Source organism: Aptenodytes forsteri, unplaced genomic scaffold, assembly GCF_000699145.1.
Source record: "Aptenodytes forsteri isolate BGI_AS27 unplaced genomic scaffold, ASM69914v1 Scaffold132, whole genome shotgun sequence".
Taxonomy (NCBI): Eukaryota; Metazoa; Chordata; class Aves; order Sphenisciformes; family Spheniscidae; genus Aptenodytes; species Aptenodytes forsteri.
In genome coordinates this window covers 37,475-54,739 of record NW_008795520.1, presented here as the reverse complement: position 1 = coordinate 54,739, position 17,265 = coordinate 37,475, and the positions used below count along the sequence as shown (strand labels likewise).

The window sequence follows — 17,265 nt, the reverse complement described above, 5'->3', positions numbered from 1 at the left end:
GATTTTATTGCTAGTGTTGCTATGTTAGAAGATGAGTTTTATAAGACTTCCTTGTCAGTAACACACACAGGAAAATCTGGCTCATGTACATTACATCAGCCATAAAATCGGAGCATGCCATATAGCGCAACTGTATATAAAGCAGCAGTTTGAAGAACAGGAACATCAGATAGAGTCTTCCTAATGGCAACATCACAGCTAGCTCACGAGCTGGTGATTCAGTCACCACAGAAGCTTTAAAAGCAGGCAGAAGAAATCCCGCCTGCTCCTCCTTCCCATTTGCTATTTGCCTGGACAAGCAGCCATAACGGCACAGTGGAAGCAACAGGCAGCTCCTTCTAGTGAGCGTCAATACGCAGCAGCGTTCCCAGGTGAGCCACCCATGCCATGCCTCGCCTCGTGGGGACCTGCTGCCAGTGGTGTGATGGGCTGGAGGAGCTGAGACACCATGCAGCCCCACCAGTACCCCAGTGTAAAGGTATCAGAGTGGGAATGAAGGTCCACCTGTTGACGAGGTGATAACCCCTTAACAGTGAATCTACTCCCATCCTCAAACATCATGCCCCACAACTAGCTTAGGTGGATGACAAACTACCTGTACTTTCTGTGAGGTTAGTAATATTCTTGCAGTTTTAGTAGATCTGTAGGATGACCTAGTGATTTTAATACCTATCATTAGAACTAAAACCACGAAAACTATTTTTCACTTTTCCAGTTGTTAGGAATGACAGCGAAATTTAGTATTAAGTAATTAAGGAAAAACTATGCATCTGCAAAACATATCTGCAAGTACGGCACCTAACCAAACCGGTAATGCTCCAGACAATTAACAGTAAGGTCTTGTCATTACTTGTTCTAAACCATCATTTGCCCGTACCTGTCTAGCTTCACATACTGTGTTTATCACTCCAATAAAACCGGAGCGAAGAACAGCTTCCAATTAAGACTGGCAGAATCACGTTTGATTAAAGAAAAAAAAATACACTTGAATAACAAGGTTTTTTAAAATGTTACATGTATTAAAAACTACTTTTATTTACACAAAATGCAAGAAAGTCTTCCTAGTGACCTTTCAATACTGATTTGAAGATTTCTGTTTTAAATACATGAATATTTAAATGGTTTCAAGCTTCACATAAATAGCAATGTGAGAAAGTAGTCCTGAAGCGAAGGTATCCTTCACTCTCCAATTATAGCTTGACTGAATCCACAAAAAAGTGTCATACAGTTACCAACCTTTTCAAAGTAATATTCCAATTTAAGTGGCTCCAGATACCAAGATCACATGTCAAAACAGCCCCATGGTTCACATAAACCATCGGAGATTTTTTAAAAATAATTTTCAAGACTTTCTTGGATTTTCCATAATTATGCAAACATTAAAAAAGATTTCATTTTAGTAATGTAGAAATCACATATATGTGTATGTATATACATACACAAATATACCTTGCTGAAATATTAGGACGTGGTATCTCTCGTAACATTTCAAGGATGACACTGTTTCCCCAAGTCGGTCTTTTTTGTTAAGTTTCTGTTGTATTTTATAAAAATGAAACTGTTTAAAAACAGAATGAATCCCTGCAACTAAAATGTCTTTAAACAAAACAGGGCAGAAATGTAGTTATCAAGCCTGATACCAGCCATCAGGCTGAAATCTTTTATCTGCCTATGCCCACAGTTGATTTTACTGATTTTTATCAAGGCTAATTCTGATTCCAGACTCTTAAGTTTTCATAGAAGATCTCTGTAAGTTTTATAAACATCCTTAAAGGCAAGTTTATGCAACAGAATCAAGTCTCAGTCTGACCTCTCTGGCACATAATTAGTCTAGAAGCATTTAAATAACCCAAGCTTGTAAGCATTTTAAAGAATACCAGTTTACTAAACTATGCAGCCAGTTTACAAATGTGCTCTCTAGGAAGCAAAAGCAAAGGTTTCTGATCACCCAAACACTCACATTCCCTAAAGCTGCATGCATTTTGTAGGTTGTATCTGGACAAGTACATATTTGTCTACTTTCTGTACCAAACATACTACATCTACGACTCACTGAACCACTTGCTGTCAGCCCAGAGGAATGAGAAAGACCAACTTTGTAGCTACTGGACCTGCCTCCAATGAGGGCAAACTTCTCTGGACTTGAAGATCAGAAAAAAACCACTTTGTCAGAGGAAGCAAAGGCCTCGGCCACCTCAGGACCAATGTAGAGACTCTGGAAATCTGTCATCGTTAGACAAAATACTTCATAGCATGCCCTATATAATTTCCAAATATAAATGAGGTGAACCAGCCTAATGTATGTAAAACTGGTCTGTTAGTTGTGGCTACAGCTGCTATGAGTCATGTTGTAGCCTGACTTTAAAAGAATTTTAAAACTGACCCATGCTCCACATATGTAAACTTCTGCTTTCCCCTCTCAAATTCTCCTCGGGGGCGGGGGGAACGGGACACACAGACGACAAAACATTTTTGGAGTTGGACAAACTACAGTCACAAGTGGATGAAACACTTCCAATTAAACGAAACAGGCAGTGGAGATTCTAACTTTGGTGACAATCAACATTGTTCATAGATGTTAAATGCCTGATGTTTCTTGGCCTGTGAATAATTCTGTTGTAGCTTTAAGTTGCACTGAGTGAAAAAACAGATGAAAAATAAGTGTCTTACTATTCAGAGGGAAAAAAGCTAGATTGCAAGCAGTACAGTATCACGGGACTCTGAAGCATCTGACAACTTTACATCCAGTGTATCCAGAAGTTCTATTTACAAATAGCCTCAAAAGGAGTATACAGAAAGGACTGAAGAGTTTTGTTGTTCTCTTTAAAGAGTAAGGGTTACCTGTTACTTTTTTATAAAGGAATGTTTGCAATCAAGATTGACTTGCACACAAAGCAAGCAAGTGAATATACCCTCTATCTTCCTAAAGCATGCTTCTCCCAGGAGATAAAAGACCAAAGAACCCAGGATGTTCTGCAATAGACTTCCTGAAACAGCATTAACAAAATATGCGGTACTGTAGTCTTGTGCAGATGTAGTCTTTTTAAAAAAAAAAAAACAAAACACCCAAATTATGGTATTCAGAAACCTTAATAAGGCAATCAGATAAACATGGAAAGCAGGCATGCTGACACAAATAGCTGTAGTGTCTTCTGTGCTAGAAGTATATCATTTTGTAACACCTGATTTCTCTCACACTCTGGAAATTGAGTGCTTCTAAAAGATACCTTCTTTGATGAAAACCAAAGCAACTAAACAAAGTAGCTAAAGCAATTGGCCTAAAGTCTCATTCTGAAACTGGAATCCAGTATGCAACAGTTCCTACCTAACTGTGCTTTACTCTTGCTCTCATGAAACGGGAAAACTGGTAAGTAAAGGGAAAACGCTTCATATACGACATTCATAAAAGACTAAGCAAGTTTTATTCATTAGTCTTTCTTAACCTTTCTGAAAAAGAAGCCTCTTTTATTAATTATAAATGCTGCAACTTAAGATTCATATGATATGCTACAAATGCATAAAAGCACTCAATTTTTAACAAAAGAAATTAAATACATGAACCTATTTGATTCTGTTTCTGTTTTGTTTCAAAGGAAAAATCTTTCATTGAACTCAAGGAAAACATATTGCTTGAGCTCTGTTTCCCCAAGCAAGGGTTAACTTTTTAATGTACGCTTGCTATAAATACTCTATGAGCAGTGACACACTAAGGGCTATTCAGAGTGATGTACCAATCTACAAGTTGTATCGCAGATTCTGACATGCTCTTCCCTGTTAAGGCAACTCTCAACTAATGCCTCAGCTTAATTAGGACTGTGGATAGGACTTCACAGGCAAGACATACTGAGCAATCTATTTTGGGAAAAAAAACACCCTATATCTCTTTACTTTTTCGAAGAAATGGCTCTTGGCTCTATAGCTAAGGACAAATTACAACTGAAAAAAATCCCACAGCACAATCTTCCACGTAACGCTGCTCTGCAGTTTCAGATGGATACAACTTAATCCAGTATCAGTGCACACACTATCATGTACTATTAAGCACCAAATTTCTACTCCAGTTGAGAGCATTATTCATACAGGAAAAAGTCTACACAGAATTTGTTAACTTCTGAAAGTTTTTTTTCATTAATAGGAGTAAAAAATTTACAATTAAAATGCTGTATTAACATGTATCTAAACGGAATTTTGGAAGTTATTTAAGTGCCAGAATTGAATGAAGTCTGGTAGAGGAATTCTAGCTAAAGCATATGTGCACTATCACTTTTGTGGGCTTGTTAGCAAGTGCCTGCATACAGAAGGTATTAGTGCAAGGAGGAACTAGCACATGAATTTTAAACGCCGCTTTGTTCCGGAAGGCATTAAATACAAATGTTTGCGTGACCCATTTGCAGTATCAATCTAAATACAAGTGAATAAAAAAGACAAAAACAGAGCTGCGGTCTCACAGCTAGCGAGAAGAAAAATCGTGCTGTGCTGGCATAAGCTTTAGTTTTTACACAGCACATGAAAGCATTAGCAAAATTTTATAGAACGTCTACAAGGTACCAAAATTTAACCAAAAACCCCGCTGGAAGTTATGAATCAACAAGAAGCAGGCGAATTGCTAACACATAACTATTTATTTATTCATAATGAAGACTAAACTGGCAACTTGTATACTATCCTATTCCTGCGAGACTGAGAAATCTGTGCTGGAAATGACAAAGAAATACGACTTTTTTACTTTAAGTTTCTCCTAAGAAGCCTGTTAAGGCAACATCAGTAGTTCAGACCGCTGATGTGAACTAGTATCAAACATTAAAGAAAAACCAAAACAAGTTCTAATCTTCTTACTCAAACATTTCAATTAATTCATACCAGGAGGAAAGGGCCAAAATTTTCCTTAAAAACTTAGAAGACAGAGACACAAGAAAACCTCAGATACTGAGGTATCTGAAATCTTAAGAAATCTGAAGACCTGGAACACAAGTAAAGAACTAACAAACAGTTAAAAAAAAAAATCTCATCAACTGTCTATATTTGCAAACACAGAGTAGAGAGAATCAAATTTGTATATTATGTTAACAGTATTAACTATAAACCTAATTTTCAATTTTGGGGGAAGAAAAAAAAAATTAAGATTTTTAAATGAATGTTTAAGCCTGTTCCTTCTACATAGATCACCTATAATATATTTGTAGAACAAACTTTCAGAAAAATTTAACATCAAAATTGATATTCCTCGTAGTCTCAAACCCTCCTTAAATTTAACACCTTAAATTGACTGTTAAATATAAAATTATGAGCAACGGTTTAGAAAATAAAGCAACTTAGAATAATTAAACTTTAAGAACAATCAAGGTTGCCAAATAACATAAATTCTTTACAGTTAAGATGCCACACACTTGTTTTTGGAAAAGTAAGCCCCTTCCCCAGAATATTTATTGATGAACTGTCACACTCAGTGTTTGAAATGTTTCTATTAAAAAAGAAACACCTAAGCACCATCTCATCCTGTTTTAGCAAGCGCTATGAAGATACTTAATCTGACCATCTGTTAAAAAACCCTAGAAAATACACTCTGATTTATATGCCAGTAGGGGCATATGAATATGTATTTTAAGTTGCTTGTATATATTTTAAGGTAACTTTTTCTGTTATACTAATAAAAGACGACCGAGCAAGAAGAAGTGTGCCACACTTTAAAGAACTAAATCGTAGCATACTAATGAATATAACCAGCATACAAAGATTAATCAACAAAACCTGCTCTCTCGTTCTTGCAGAACACGAGAATCCTGTCTTTTGTGCAGTAGCAATCTAAAGAGAATTTAAATGCTCTACTCTGTGAATGTGTTGAACGTAAGATATCCTAACTGCAACGTATTTGCATGTTCTGGTCTTTTCAGAAGGGTCTACAGAGTATTAAGAGTCTCATATATACTGTTTGGGATGTCAATTTTAATTATTCTACTAAGACTTTATAAGGGGAAAAGAGACTTTTAGAGGAACCTGGATTAAAGCCAACTAATATGACAAGTAAACAGATCACAGGTCATGCTATTCATGCTCTGCCACAGTAAAACAGTAGTTATCACACCTGAAACTTTAAATATTAATAGTCACTTCCACAAATTTGAGAATTGCATATGAAGAACAAGCTAAAAAATTAGTTTTTTCTTTCTAGATTTTAGAAAGTTAGCTACTAACATCTGACTATAACTGCATGCTGTATTACATTGTTGCTACACGAACAAGTAACTACTGGCAGGTTTAAACAAGCAAGAGAGCAGGAAAAAGTACAGGGATAGTATTTAAAACTTCAGAGAAAAACAGTCCCAACAGAAACCTGAACAGACTTACCATGGATTCTGTTCTTCCAACAACAGAAAACCACATTTTGATCTCCGGGACTACAGATCCTTGAAAGAAAAAAAACAATTCTCCACTTCTCTTTCAGCCCTCAACAGCAACTACTGCTCTAGTCTGCTGGATTTTCCAAGATACCCATCAAGATAACTCGGAGCTGGATGCTATGACACAGTGTAGCGTTTATCAACACCAGCCATAACCAATACAATATTCAGACTCTTACGTAATCAGTTATGCTGTTCTGACTTCCATTTACTTTAGAGGCTTTATTAAACTTTGAAAACTGCTAGAAAAAACAAAAAGGGAGACCCTTTGTACAAGAGACAAAAAACCTCCAAATTAAACAGGAAGTAATGTGCTGGCCCACAGATGGCTAAGAAGTCACATGCGAAAGCCCCCAAAAAGCGATATATTTTTAAAGTAAACTGCATGCACACGCTGCTTCCAAATCATCTGGATTTCATAAAAACTTAACCGCAATGTGGTTGGGAGTCAGGCAGCTTTTAACATCAAAACATCTTTCAGGGTTAGAGCAACCAAATTCTGCACACAACCTCAAAAAGCAGTACTGTTCCCGATGCCCGACCACTCCTACCAACTACATTTCCATATACCTACTACAAAACCTACTGCTAATAAAGCTACAGGAGTATTACTGTAAGAAAACATGCAACACCTACAAAAGGGTAGAACAACAAGTTACCTTTTTGGATCACATCTGAAGCTATACAATTTAACTTTAAATATAAATAAAAATCTGTGTAAAGTATTCAGTTCAAGAAATGCTGTTAGGTGTTTTCCCAACTTAAAAAAACCAAAACAAACCCCAAACAAACACAACACTGCTTGCAGTGCTCTGGCAGCTAACAGTTGTTTTGTAACTAAACTTGTTTTCTCTGGTATGTTTGCATGTAGCATGCATGCTTACTACATGGTTGCTCAAAGGGGCCGTCCTGCCTCAGAAAACACCCTTACAGCAAAGTGAGGTGAACTAGGTGATGCGCAGCATTTCTGCTCTCTCCGGCACTGCTGGCAGGCCTGTAAAACTTCTATTTCACAGCTACTCGTATTTTATTTCATTAGAAGTAAAGCACTTCAACATTTTACCTGTCATTAGGTGGAAAGAGGATCAAATACAGGGTTCCCCAGGGACCTAACGCTTTCATATACTCCTTGACTCACCTCCTTTGGTTTTGTTTTGTTTTGACATTAATGTCAATGTGTTTGCAATCACCTAGTATCACAAACTGAAACCATCTACCATAAGAATAAGCAGGTGTACAGCATTTCAATGGGAGTTGTGTCAATTCTCTGCTTGTATAACCTTAGCTTCAACTCGAGTCATCTTTTTCAATTGCAGCAGAAGGCATGTGTCAATTCTCTGCTTGTATAACCTTAGCTTCAACTCATCTTTTTCAACTGCAGCAGAGAAGGCATGACAATCACTTGGTAATTCAGAACATTTGGTGTGGAAGGGGTATGTAAGGTATGGTATCTAATTTCCCTATTAAAAACTCTTAATTGGCACAGACTTTCTTTATCTACAAAACCCTGTGAACTAATAAAAACTCAAAGAATTATCAAATGATGAATTTGTTAGACGTTTCCTGAGAGGGGAGCACAGATTACTAGGAAAGCGTAGATTTTTTGCAATGGGTAGAAGGAAGAAAAGCAGCCAGTAGGAATTATTTTTCTTTACAATCTCTGAGCATCTGCCCATTTCATCCATCTCTAGAATATCACCAACCTACATTTTAACCAACTTCATCCAAAGCCAGTGACAAGTACGAGGAGCCCATTAAGACTTAACAAAAAAGGCAGGTCAGCACTGACATGCAAAGGCATTCTCACAGCATGTTACTGAGAGCAACTATTTTGTCACACCACAGGAAAAACACAACTGTTTTCCTAACCAAAGCTGAATAGTTTCAGGGTTGTCTTTCACTGGTTGGAGCAGGGCCACCTGTTGAACAGCCACTGCATCTTCTTTTATTACAGCACTTTTGAAGCACTCTAGAAACCAATAGTTCAATAAACGTAATTGGGTCAGCAATCAAACTGGGATCCTGTGCGTGGCAGCAGTAACTGTGTATTTCTGAAACTGAGTATGAGCTTTCATTTCTTCAACTCTAAGGTACTTTCATATGAGCATTTGATAGCCAACCTTTTACCATAAAGAAGTTGGAAAAACCTAAATCTATTCTCACACTTGCCTCTCCCTCTCATTTCAGGTATTCTATCCAGTTAATGTTTAGAAAATTTTAACAAGTAGTCTATTGGATTCTTCCTCCATTTTCCTCAGCCAAAGGAAAAAAAATGAGAATTTTAATTTTTACGCTGGTAAAAGATACATGACTTGAGACATGTTGGAAAAAATATTAGTAAAGGTTAACAAGATAGGAATAGAAAGAAAAAATTCACCCACTATTGCTAGCTTCTCAGTCACACTCACTCAATTCTTTAATCTGTTCTGCTCTGGCCAGATTGAGAAAATTAATGCCTGTGTATTCTTCCTTACTCTGTTGTTTTTATGAAGCCTATTATGGGAAAAACATGCTATTAATTACTTACAATAAGCAACTTTGAACCCCTTGAAATAACCCCTTGAAAATAATTCTATTTAACTACTGCAGCATCTTGTTTCAACACTTAATGTGAGATGATTTTTTCTATCCAATGAACATTCTGCTAACTTCATATTAAGCAAAAGTTTCTATTCTATGTACACTGAAACTAAAATAAAAATCTGCCTCTTGCTTATTTCAGATCAAGATTTAAGACATAACCTTTTTAAAATCAGAATTCCAATATTGTGGCAGGCACACAGCAGCAAGATGAAATGCAAATTACTGCCTGAACCAGTGAGTGTTTCTGCAGCTGTGCTGAGATGAAGACTGCTGCTTCCATCACTGAACGTGTTAAAGAAATAATGAAATTGGTTAAATAACTTGTAAAAAACTTTCCAGTCAAGCTTACACACTGACCAGTAGCACTGTTACATACTGCTAATGGAAGTTAAGTGTCAGCTGTTAAAACAACCTGTAGAAGCCAGCCAGCTCCAGTGAAAAGGGAAACTTTTTCCTCATTATATCCTGCTTCTCTCTACATGAGAAATCAGATTTCACAGTTTAAAGTGGAAAAAAAAAAAATTCCCACTGCACATTTTGAAACATTCGACAGAAATGCAGATGGCAGTCAGAAGTCTGATACTTATTTAATCTGGCATATCTCAAGATCTAGTATTTTCTTCTCAGATTATTAACCCATTCCACCAAAATAAGAGCAGAATACTGAGTTACATTTTTCAGATCCTGAATAGTTTCCTCAATAACTGCTGATTGTTAGCAACATACACCTTACACCTGGTATTCCTCTACAGATGTCAGAAATAAATCTTAAAAGCTGATACCGTGCAAGATTACTGTTTCAAGAACAGACTATGAAATGAGCAAAGTTGTAGAAAAAAAAAAATAGTGCTGTTTAGAAGCAATTAACTATGTGAGGTAACTTAAAAGCAGTAAAACAATCATGTTTTCAGCCCATGTACTAAGTGCCAAGGAGGACTACAGCATTCTGAAGTTTCATGTACTACACAGTGAAAAGACATGAGGAAGACTTGTTCTATCTGTTGTACACCACAATTACAACAAGGACTTTTGGAAATCACCATTGAATAATTTATAACAAGCTTAAAACTCAAAGATTATGTCTGCTATGTGACCCAGTTAATAAAGCAAAATCAACCAGCTAGTGGAGTCCTCCATCTGGTGGCTGGAATTGTATGTGCATTCTATACATTACTATCTAGTGCTACTAAGTGCAGCATACACCCACAATTTCAGCCCGTCAGGGCAAGAGGTACACCCTCCTTCACCAAGCCTCTTAATATGCTGTAGCTCTCTACTATGAAGAAGCAAAACTGAAGTCATACATGCATCTGTACACTGTGCAAAAGATAAGGCGTTGTCTTTATAGCAGGAAGTATACAAACTTTATTGTATATATTTGAATTATTTTTTCATCAAATTAAAAAAAAAAACCCACACATTTTGTTCTTTATATTTACTGCTTTTCTTTTCCTAGATACTTCCACTACTTTTCAGCAGAAGTGCTAAATAAGCCTGTTTATTAATTCCATTTAATAACACTGCCAATTTTTGGCTCTGAAAAATGAATAAACCTGTAGTAGAGGTTTAAACTTAAATGTCATAATAACTACATCCATATTATGTTTCATCTTGTATTGGTCACATCTGTGTATTTTATGGAAACATTCCCCAGCCAGAATAAAAGTATGATCAACATGATGAGCACAACAAACTTAAGGGAAATAGATTTTTCCATTAACATTTTCCACAGTAGGCTGATAAAGAAAAAAAAAAAAAGCAACCAGCTTTTTTCAGAAACACTTAAACAAACTGACTTCCATACCTTGGCAGCAACAATGCTCAGGCCCATTCCATTTTGTTTTTTTAGTGTTACAGTGATAATTTCAGGTTCTTTCCTCAAAGGCTGAGCCTATCAAAAAGGGAAGGGGAAAGAAGAAAAAAGACAAGAGTTCATATTCACTGCCAGGCTAGGAAAATTACTGCGCAAAATAGTTCATCTACAATCAAAACTAAGTTGTTAGTGCAGCAGAAGATCTCGCACCCTAAATAATATGTCTGGTACTCCATTTTAAAGGTAGAATCGCTAACATTTGATTAATATGGATTCACATTATCAAGTACTACACCTGTGTTATGAACACTGCCGAAGCTTTGAAGTCTACCTATTGTTTCTCCTTCTCTAATTCAGTAAAGAGATTATTAATGATTCACAATTTGAAATAAAACCGTAGTAACTTTTAATGAAAACTGAAGTTCAGACTCAGTAGGCCCCTATTAGAAAGGTGAGGGTGATCTACACGGAGCTCAGTTTTTAGTGCTACATCTAGAAGATAATAGTTCTGCAAAGATATTAAGAGGCCAATTAATTTCAAAGGCAGAGTTAAAGCCTTGAAATAAAGTTCCAAAAATTTTCACTTCTGAAAACTCTAAGTTGAATACAGCCCGAGCCCATAAACATGTCCAGTAATTTTTTTATATCCTTGCAACATTGCCAGTTCTCTCTACTCAAAAGGTTGCCATCACAGTCTGCATCAGCTGAAGCACATAAGTTAAAGCACTCTAGCTTGTATCCATATTAAAACCTGCTAACTGCAAGTTCCACAAGACCCATGACAAAGTAAAAATATGCAAAGGAAATTAATTAAAAAAAAAAAACATAACACTTTTTAAATAAGCAAAGGAAATTAATTTAAAAAAAAACCAAACACTTTTTGATTAAGTTCAAGTATTAGAAAAGCAAGTAGTTTGTAAGCTAGGAGATTTCTAGCAGTCCTGTGCCAAGGAGGGCAGAAGAACAGAATCTGTTCCTACTTTATTTAGGATTTTTTCCATTAATTTAAATAGAAACATTACTAAACTAATTCAACAAAAAACATACGCACTGGAAAAGGTAAGCCACTAGTAACATAACCTTGCCATTAGTCTATACTGAATTTCTCTCTTGCTCTAAGAATAAAAGAAATTCTTCAGTGAAAATTTGAGGAGTGCCTAGCCTGGGCAACTCCCCAGACTACCAACAGAAGCAGAATTGTGAGAATAGTTTTGGCTTGGGGAGGGGAGGAAAAAAAGGAAGGAAGAAGGAAAAAAAACCCAAAAAACCTCACAGCTATAAAATGGAACATTTACCTAGCATTTAGATTATGTAGACTTGTTGCACCAAGACGTGATCTGTGAACCGGCATTTAGAGCACTGCTCAGACACCAAGACTAAAGACTTTTAGAACTCTGAAGCTTAGCACATTCAATTAACATACATGCTCCAGAGAGAAGAATGATTAGATTGGGTTATTTGAACAGTCTTACATGGTATTCATTTCCACAGATGAATGAAATAGTAGCATCCAATCATCCTGCATTTCTTTATCAAGCCTTTTTAAGGAAGACTGGCCAGAACTCTACTTTAGCTTTTCCTTAGTATGCGGAACAGCAACTACCTAGTATAACTTCAGATTATTTTTCTTTCCACTAGCTCTAAAAAATGCATTTCTTAGAGTAACAAAGGGAGGAGGAAGAGCATGATGTCTCAAGAATGTCTCTGCTATATTTTCCTCAGTCAAATGCCCATTTACCAAAATACCAAGCCTACAGAGCCGGGCTTATCAGTTCAAGACTGGGCTCTGCTGTATCAGTCATACAGATTTAGGAGATGCTCTCTTCCGTAAAGTAAACATGTTCTTTAGGCCACTGCAGCAAGACTGCATAAAGTCATCTAACAAATGTCAGGTTCTGAACAGAGTAAATGAAGCTTTCAAGTCCCTCTGAATAGTGAGGGGCAAGTATCTTTCATAGAAGGCTTGAAGAAAATAATTCTAGTTTCATGTTGGCCGCCTTGATTTCATTGAAATACTAATTATAAATATGAAGCTATTTCTGTTTAGTTGCTCTAAAAATTGTTTCACATAAAGCCACCATCTTTCCAAAACCAAGTTGTTCCGTAACTTTGATATTCTTGGTTATCGCATATTCAAAAAACCAATCAACCAAAACAAGCAAAAAAACCCCCCCCGCCCCCCCCAAAAAAAAACCCACAAAAGCCTACAATAGAAAAAAGCCACCTCACAGTGAAGTGAAACCCTTCTTTAATAAGTATAATGCAAAGCTATACTAAAGAACTTTTCCTGAAAACCTAGCAGAAAAAAAAGTACCAGATCACAACTTAATACTAAACATTTACTTGGTAACTGCCAGTTTATAAATAAAAGCAGCCTGCACCTCCATTCACATTTTAAGTTATTTACAGATGCATGTCCATATATATTTTTGACTGTGTTTAAAAGGAATTTGTTCACTGTTTACCCCCAGGGTGGGGGAACACGACAGACAAAGTTTGCTTATGCGAGTTCTATCATGCCACAGCCTAGAAAAATGCTGACTTACAAAAATCTGCAAATAGTTCCTTAAATTCACCAAATCACTGGTGAACTACATGTTTAATGATTAAGCCTGTTCTTCCTAATAAGGATTAAAACTCATCACATAAAACACACACAACAAGATATCAGTTTTGACAATTATTCACTGAATCAATACTTACTAACTCAGCATTCTCATGTGACAGGTGACTTTCATAGTCTGCACCCTCAAAGTATATTGTCCACGTGCCTGGTGACCGTGGATGAGGTGTTAGTCTACAAAATCCTAAAAGAGAAAGTAACATCAACATAGTCATGGTATTTTCTTAATAGATTAATTAAAATCAAATAGCCTGCCACAAGGAAATACCAAATAGCAGTATTTATCTTTTAATATTCATTAGTATGTTGAATCCTGCATCTTAGATGCCATTATATGCTTCACTGCAATTTTATGGCATCGACAAAATCCTACAGTTCTATAGCTGCTGCTTCAGAGAAACATATGTATTTAAAAACACTACACGCTCATAGAAAACTCTTGGGCTGCAAAATATTGCTTGTACCAACCAGACTCAAAAAAGACATGAAACACCAAGTCATCTTTTAGAATACAAGCCACCAGAACTCTGAATAAGACAGCACCACAGAAATCTTCTGCTTTGCAGAGAGTCTAGCTAACTGGTCTCAGCATAGATTTGGCAGAGGTGAAGCTTTGCCTGGACTCGTTGCTTTTTTTAATGCAACTATGCAATTAAAAGCGGGCTTTTGTTTGATTTGTTTTTGTTAATTGAGCAATTCCTAGAATTTTGAAAAAAGGAGCCACAGCAGCTGAGAAGTATCCAACATCGTCTCCTAAATCAGGGTCAGCGAGAATCCACATCACAGTCCAATTACAAATCACTCCATCCAAACAGATGAGATTCTCCTCCTCAAAGACCATCTTTCAGCAATTCAGTTTACATTGATTTACCGCAAACCAGTCCCTCAGCATAATTTAAGGGATACCTAAAAAGTAAAATTTTGAATGCATGCATTAAAAAGGCCTTACTTGTAATAACTATACAGACATTTGTATAGCAAATGAATTATACTTACTAATTAAAGGATTTATTCTACTAGTCTTGTTTAGTCTCAAGACTACATCCTCTGTAACTCACTGTACTTTCGAAACAGTCAGTTTCCTACTATTTTTTTTTTTTAAATGCAAGAATATGGCTTTTCTATAAACTAAATTGGAACCAACAATTGCAAAGCTTCACTGTAGGATAGAGTAAATCTGCTTTGTTGATAGCCTCCTTTGCTGTCCTACCTACCATAATATTCCTGTGGAAATTTTTAAACAACTGCTTTTCAAGCAGAAAATTAAGAAATTATGTAACAAAAAAGCTTCTAATAAAATTGAGTAGCACGAGATAAGGATCATAACTTGTTCATTCACTGTAAATGCTCTGACAGACCCCCTGGCTTTACTTTCTGAAGTTGAGGTCACTTTCGTCCAACTACAAGAGCTCTCTACTCATCATCTGAAATTTTGTTGGACTGCAAATGCCCAATCCATACACTCTTACGTTGAGGAACATTAAAAGAACTATTTTAAGCTTGTGGTTTTTTAATGTTATATGGAAGCAGCTGATGAGTAAAAAAAGTGACTTAACTATTTAATTTACATTAGTGTTAAGAGTAAGTTGACTGTGAAATTGTTGAAGCATTACAAAATTTACATTTATGTACATTTTTGCTGCTCTAGCACCAAAATCCAAAAAAGCTCAGGAGCAAAGGCAAAACAAAGTTTCAGCAGGCACTAGTAACTCAGCGCCGCTTATTTAGAACCTTGAAAGTGAATGAAAGGGACAAGGAGAAAGGGTAAGGATTAAAAAATCCTGCATACTTTTTATGGGTTGCAAAAGTAAACACTTCAAGAACACAGTATAAAAAGATTGAAACATACATAAAAAAAAAAGTGGTTTGCATTTAACTGAAATGTATTTTGCATTCTGTGTTCACTACACCAAAAAAAGATCACTGTAAAACAACAGAAGAACTAACCTCTCTGACAGAGTGGATCTAAAAATTCTTGTAAACCACTTGGAACATTTCTGACAACATCACAGGAATAGCCATCTTCTGGTAAAAGAAAAGGTAGCTGTAAGTCAGGATCCTCTTCCAGTTGGACTTCTCGGCCATCACTGCGAGCAAGTTCATCAGCCGTATTTTCTGCAACAGTTACTACATTCTCTATCAATTCCTGGACAGAAGGCAGAAAGACATTGTTACTATAAAGAGATAGTTTTCATTAAGGAAAAAACCTAACATTAAGAAAATACTAAGACTGCAAGAACAAGAAATTTGGAAAATAAATTATCAGATATAAAACTTCTTCGGCTCCACTATGTAGTCAATACGTTGCATTACTTTATTTGATTAAATCCCATAGGTTATGTAGTTAGAGAATATAACAGAAGCATTTATTTTTACTTCAATATTTTCAAAACTTGTGGTGCATGTTTTTAATTGATATGAGGGCTGTATTTAAAAAACATATAGCATAGAACATGCATGTGCAGAGGTGGAATCACAGGCAGCTTTAAAATTTTGACACTTTGTTGAGTGCATATGTACTTCTGTAAGACTAAATACATAGAAAAGAAACAGACAACTTGTGTAAATCAGGATTTTCAGCTCCATCAGGACACATATACCCACAGAGGACCAGTGGCATATACAGTTCCCTGGTTTGGAAGTTTTATGGAACTAATTTAATTCTACATTTCCTGGGAGCTCAGTATAATGTGAAAGATCCCTTAAGGTAGATACGTATTTTTTAAATAACACTGTAGAAGGACACAACACAAGAGCAGGATGACTCAAGGTGCAGCAAGGAACTTTTAAGCTTTACATTTGGTGCACAACTGTTCTGCTTAATATCACAGAAAGTTCTATGAAACCAGTGTACTTTTCACAATCTAGCTACTGTGGTTGCATGTAGCACACAGTAGCCTTCCTTCTACATTTTAGAGAGATCTGTAAGATTTCAGTAAGATATCTGTTACTAGACTGTATGAACCAAGGAAAATTAATTCAGAAGTCAACAAAAATCAAATTCCTAACAACTTCGCAAAAAGTAAATGTGTTTCTACATTCTTCTATTTATCCCAAATTACGCAAAAGAGTGCACAATGAAAAGGCTCTTCTCTCTCTCCCCTCAAGCAGTTCCTTCATTTTTCTGTTACCTTGTATGCCTTAGGCTGGCCTAAGTTTTAGCCTGAAAGTATTCAGTTGCTAAGTGAAATAAAAAAGTTACAGGCAACTTTTTAAAAAGATGTAAGTAGTAATTCTCTGAGCACTCAGTCTCTTCCAAGTTGCACACTGAGCCTTGGGAACCAAGAAATCACCCCAGGTTTCACTTATCACTACGTTTGAACAAGCAGGCAACATCAATACTTAAAAGTTATCTTTACCTCCAGTTAACCAGCATTCTTTCTGGAAGAGAACTCACCCCAGAGATGTGTGATTTTGCTGGCATCAAGACAGAATTACTACAATTAATTTATCTGAAGCTGCTACAAATATTACATATAGATTCCTTTACTACAAGTATTTGCTTTACCAAAGATTCAGATGTGATTTCCAGTCTCTTTCTACAGCTTCTACTTGGCTCCCAAGACCAGCTTAACAGTTTAGTCTTAATTTCACCCCAGTTACACTAATGTGCAACTCAGAATCTGTAAGCCTGATACAACAATTTTATTACTGGAGCACAATGCAGAACACAGTTGAGACAAAAGCAGTGTTCTCATCTGAATGTTCAGTTCCAGCAAATTTCCAGGGGGAAGTCAGATAAATCCAGCCTGTCTTTAGAAGTGCTCTTTGAGAAGGGCCTTTTTACTATAAAAGGTGCTAATTTTTAAAAGAATTACATCAAACTAAAGTATGTAAAAGTAAATATT

The 17,265-nt window shown here is 36.2% G+C and overlaps 1 protein-coding gene across 2 annotated transcripts in view; it reads right to left on the bottom strand.

The window, feature by feature from the left end:
- Positions 1-17,265, bottom strand: part of AFDN (afadin, adherens junction formation factor) — an 84,019-nt gene that overhangs the window by 32,572 nt on the left and 34,182 nt on the right. For both annotated transcript variants that reach the window (XM_009281753.1, XM_009281754.1), the window contains 3 exons: positions 15,365-15,563; positions 13,498-13,601; positions 10,786-10,872 (listed from right to left, as the gene is read on the bottom strand). In XM_009281753.1, the coding sequence (XP_009280028.1) occupies positions 10,786-10,872; positions 13,498-13,601; positions 15,365-15,563 (390 nt within the window). The remainder of the gene's footprint in view (positions 1-10,785; positions 10,873-13,497; positions 13,602-15,364; positions 15,564-17,265) is intronic.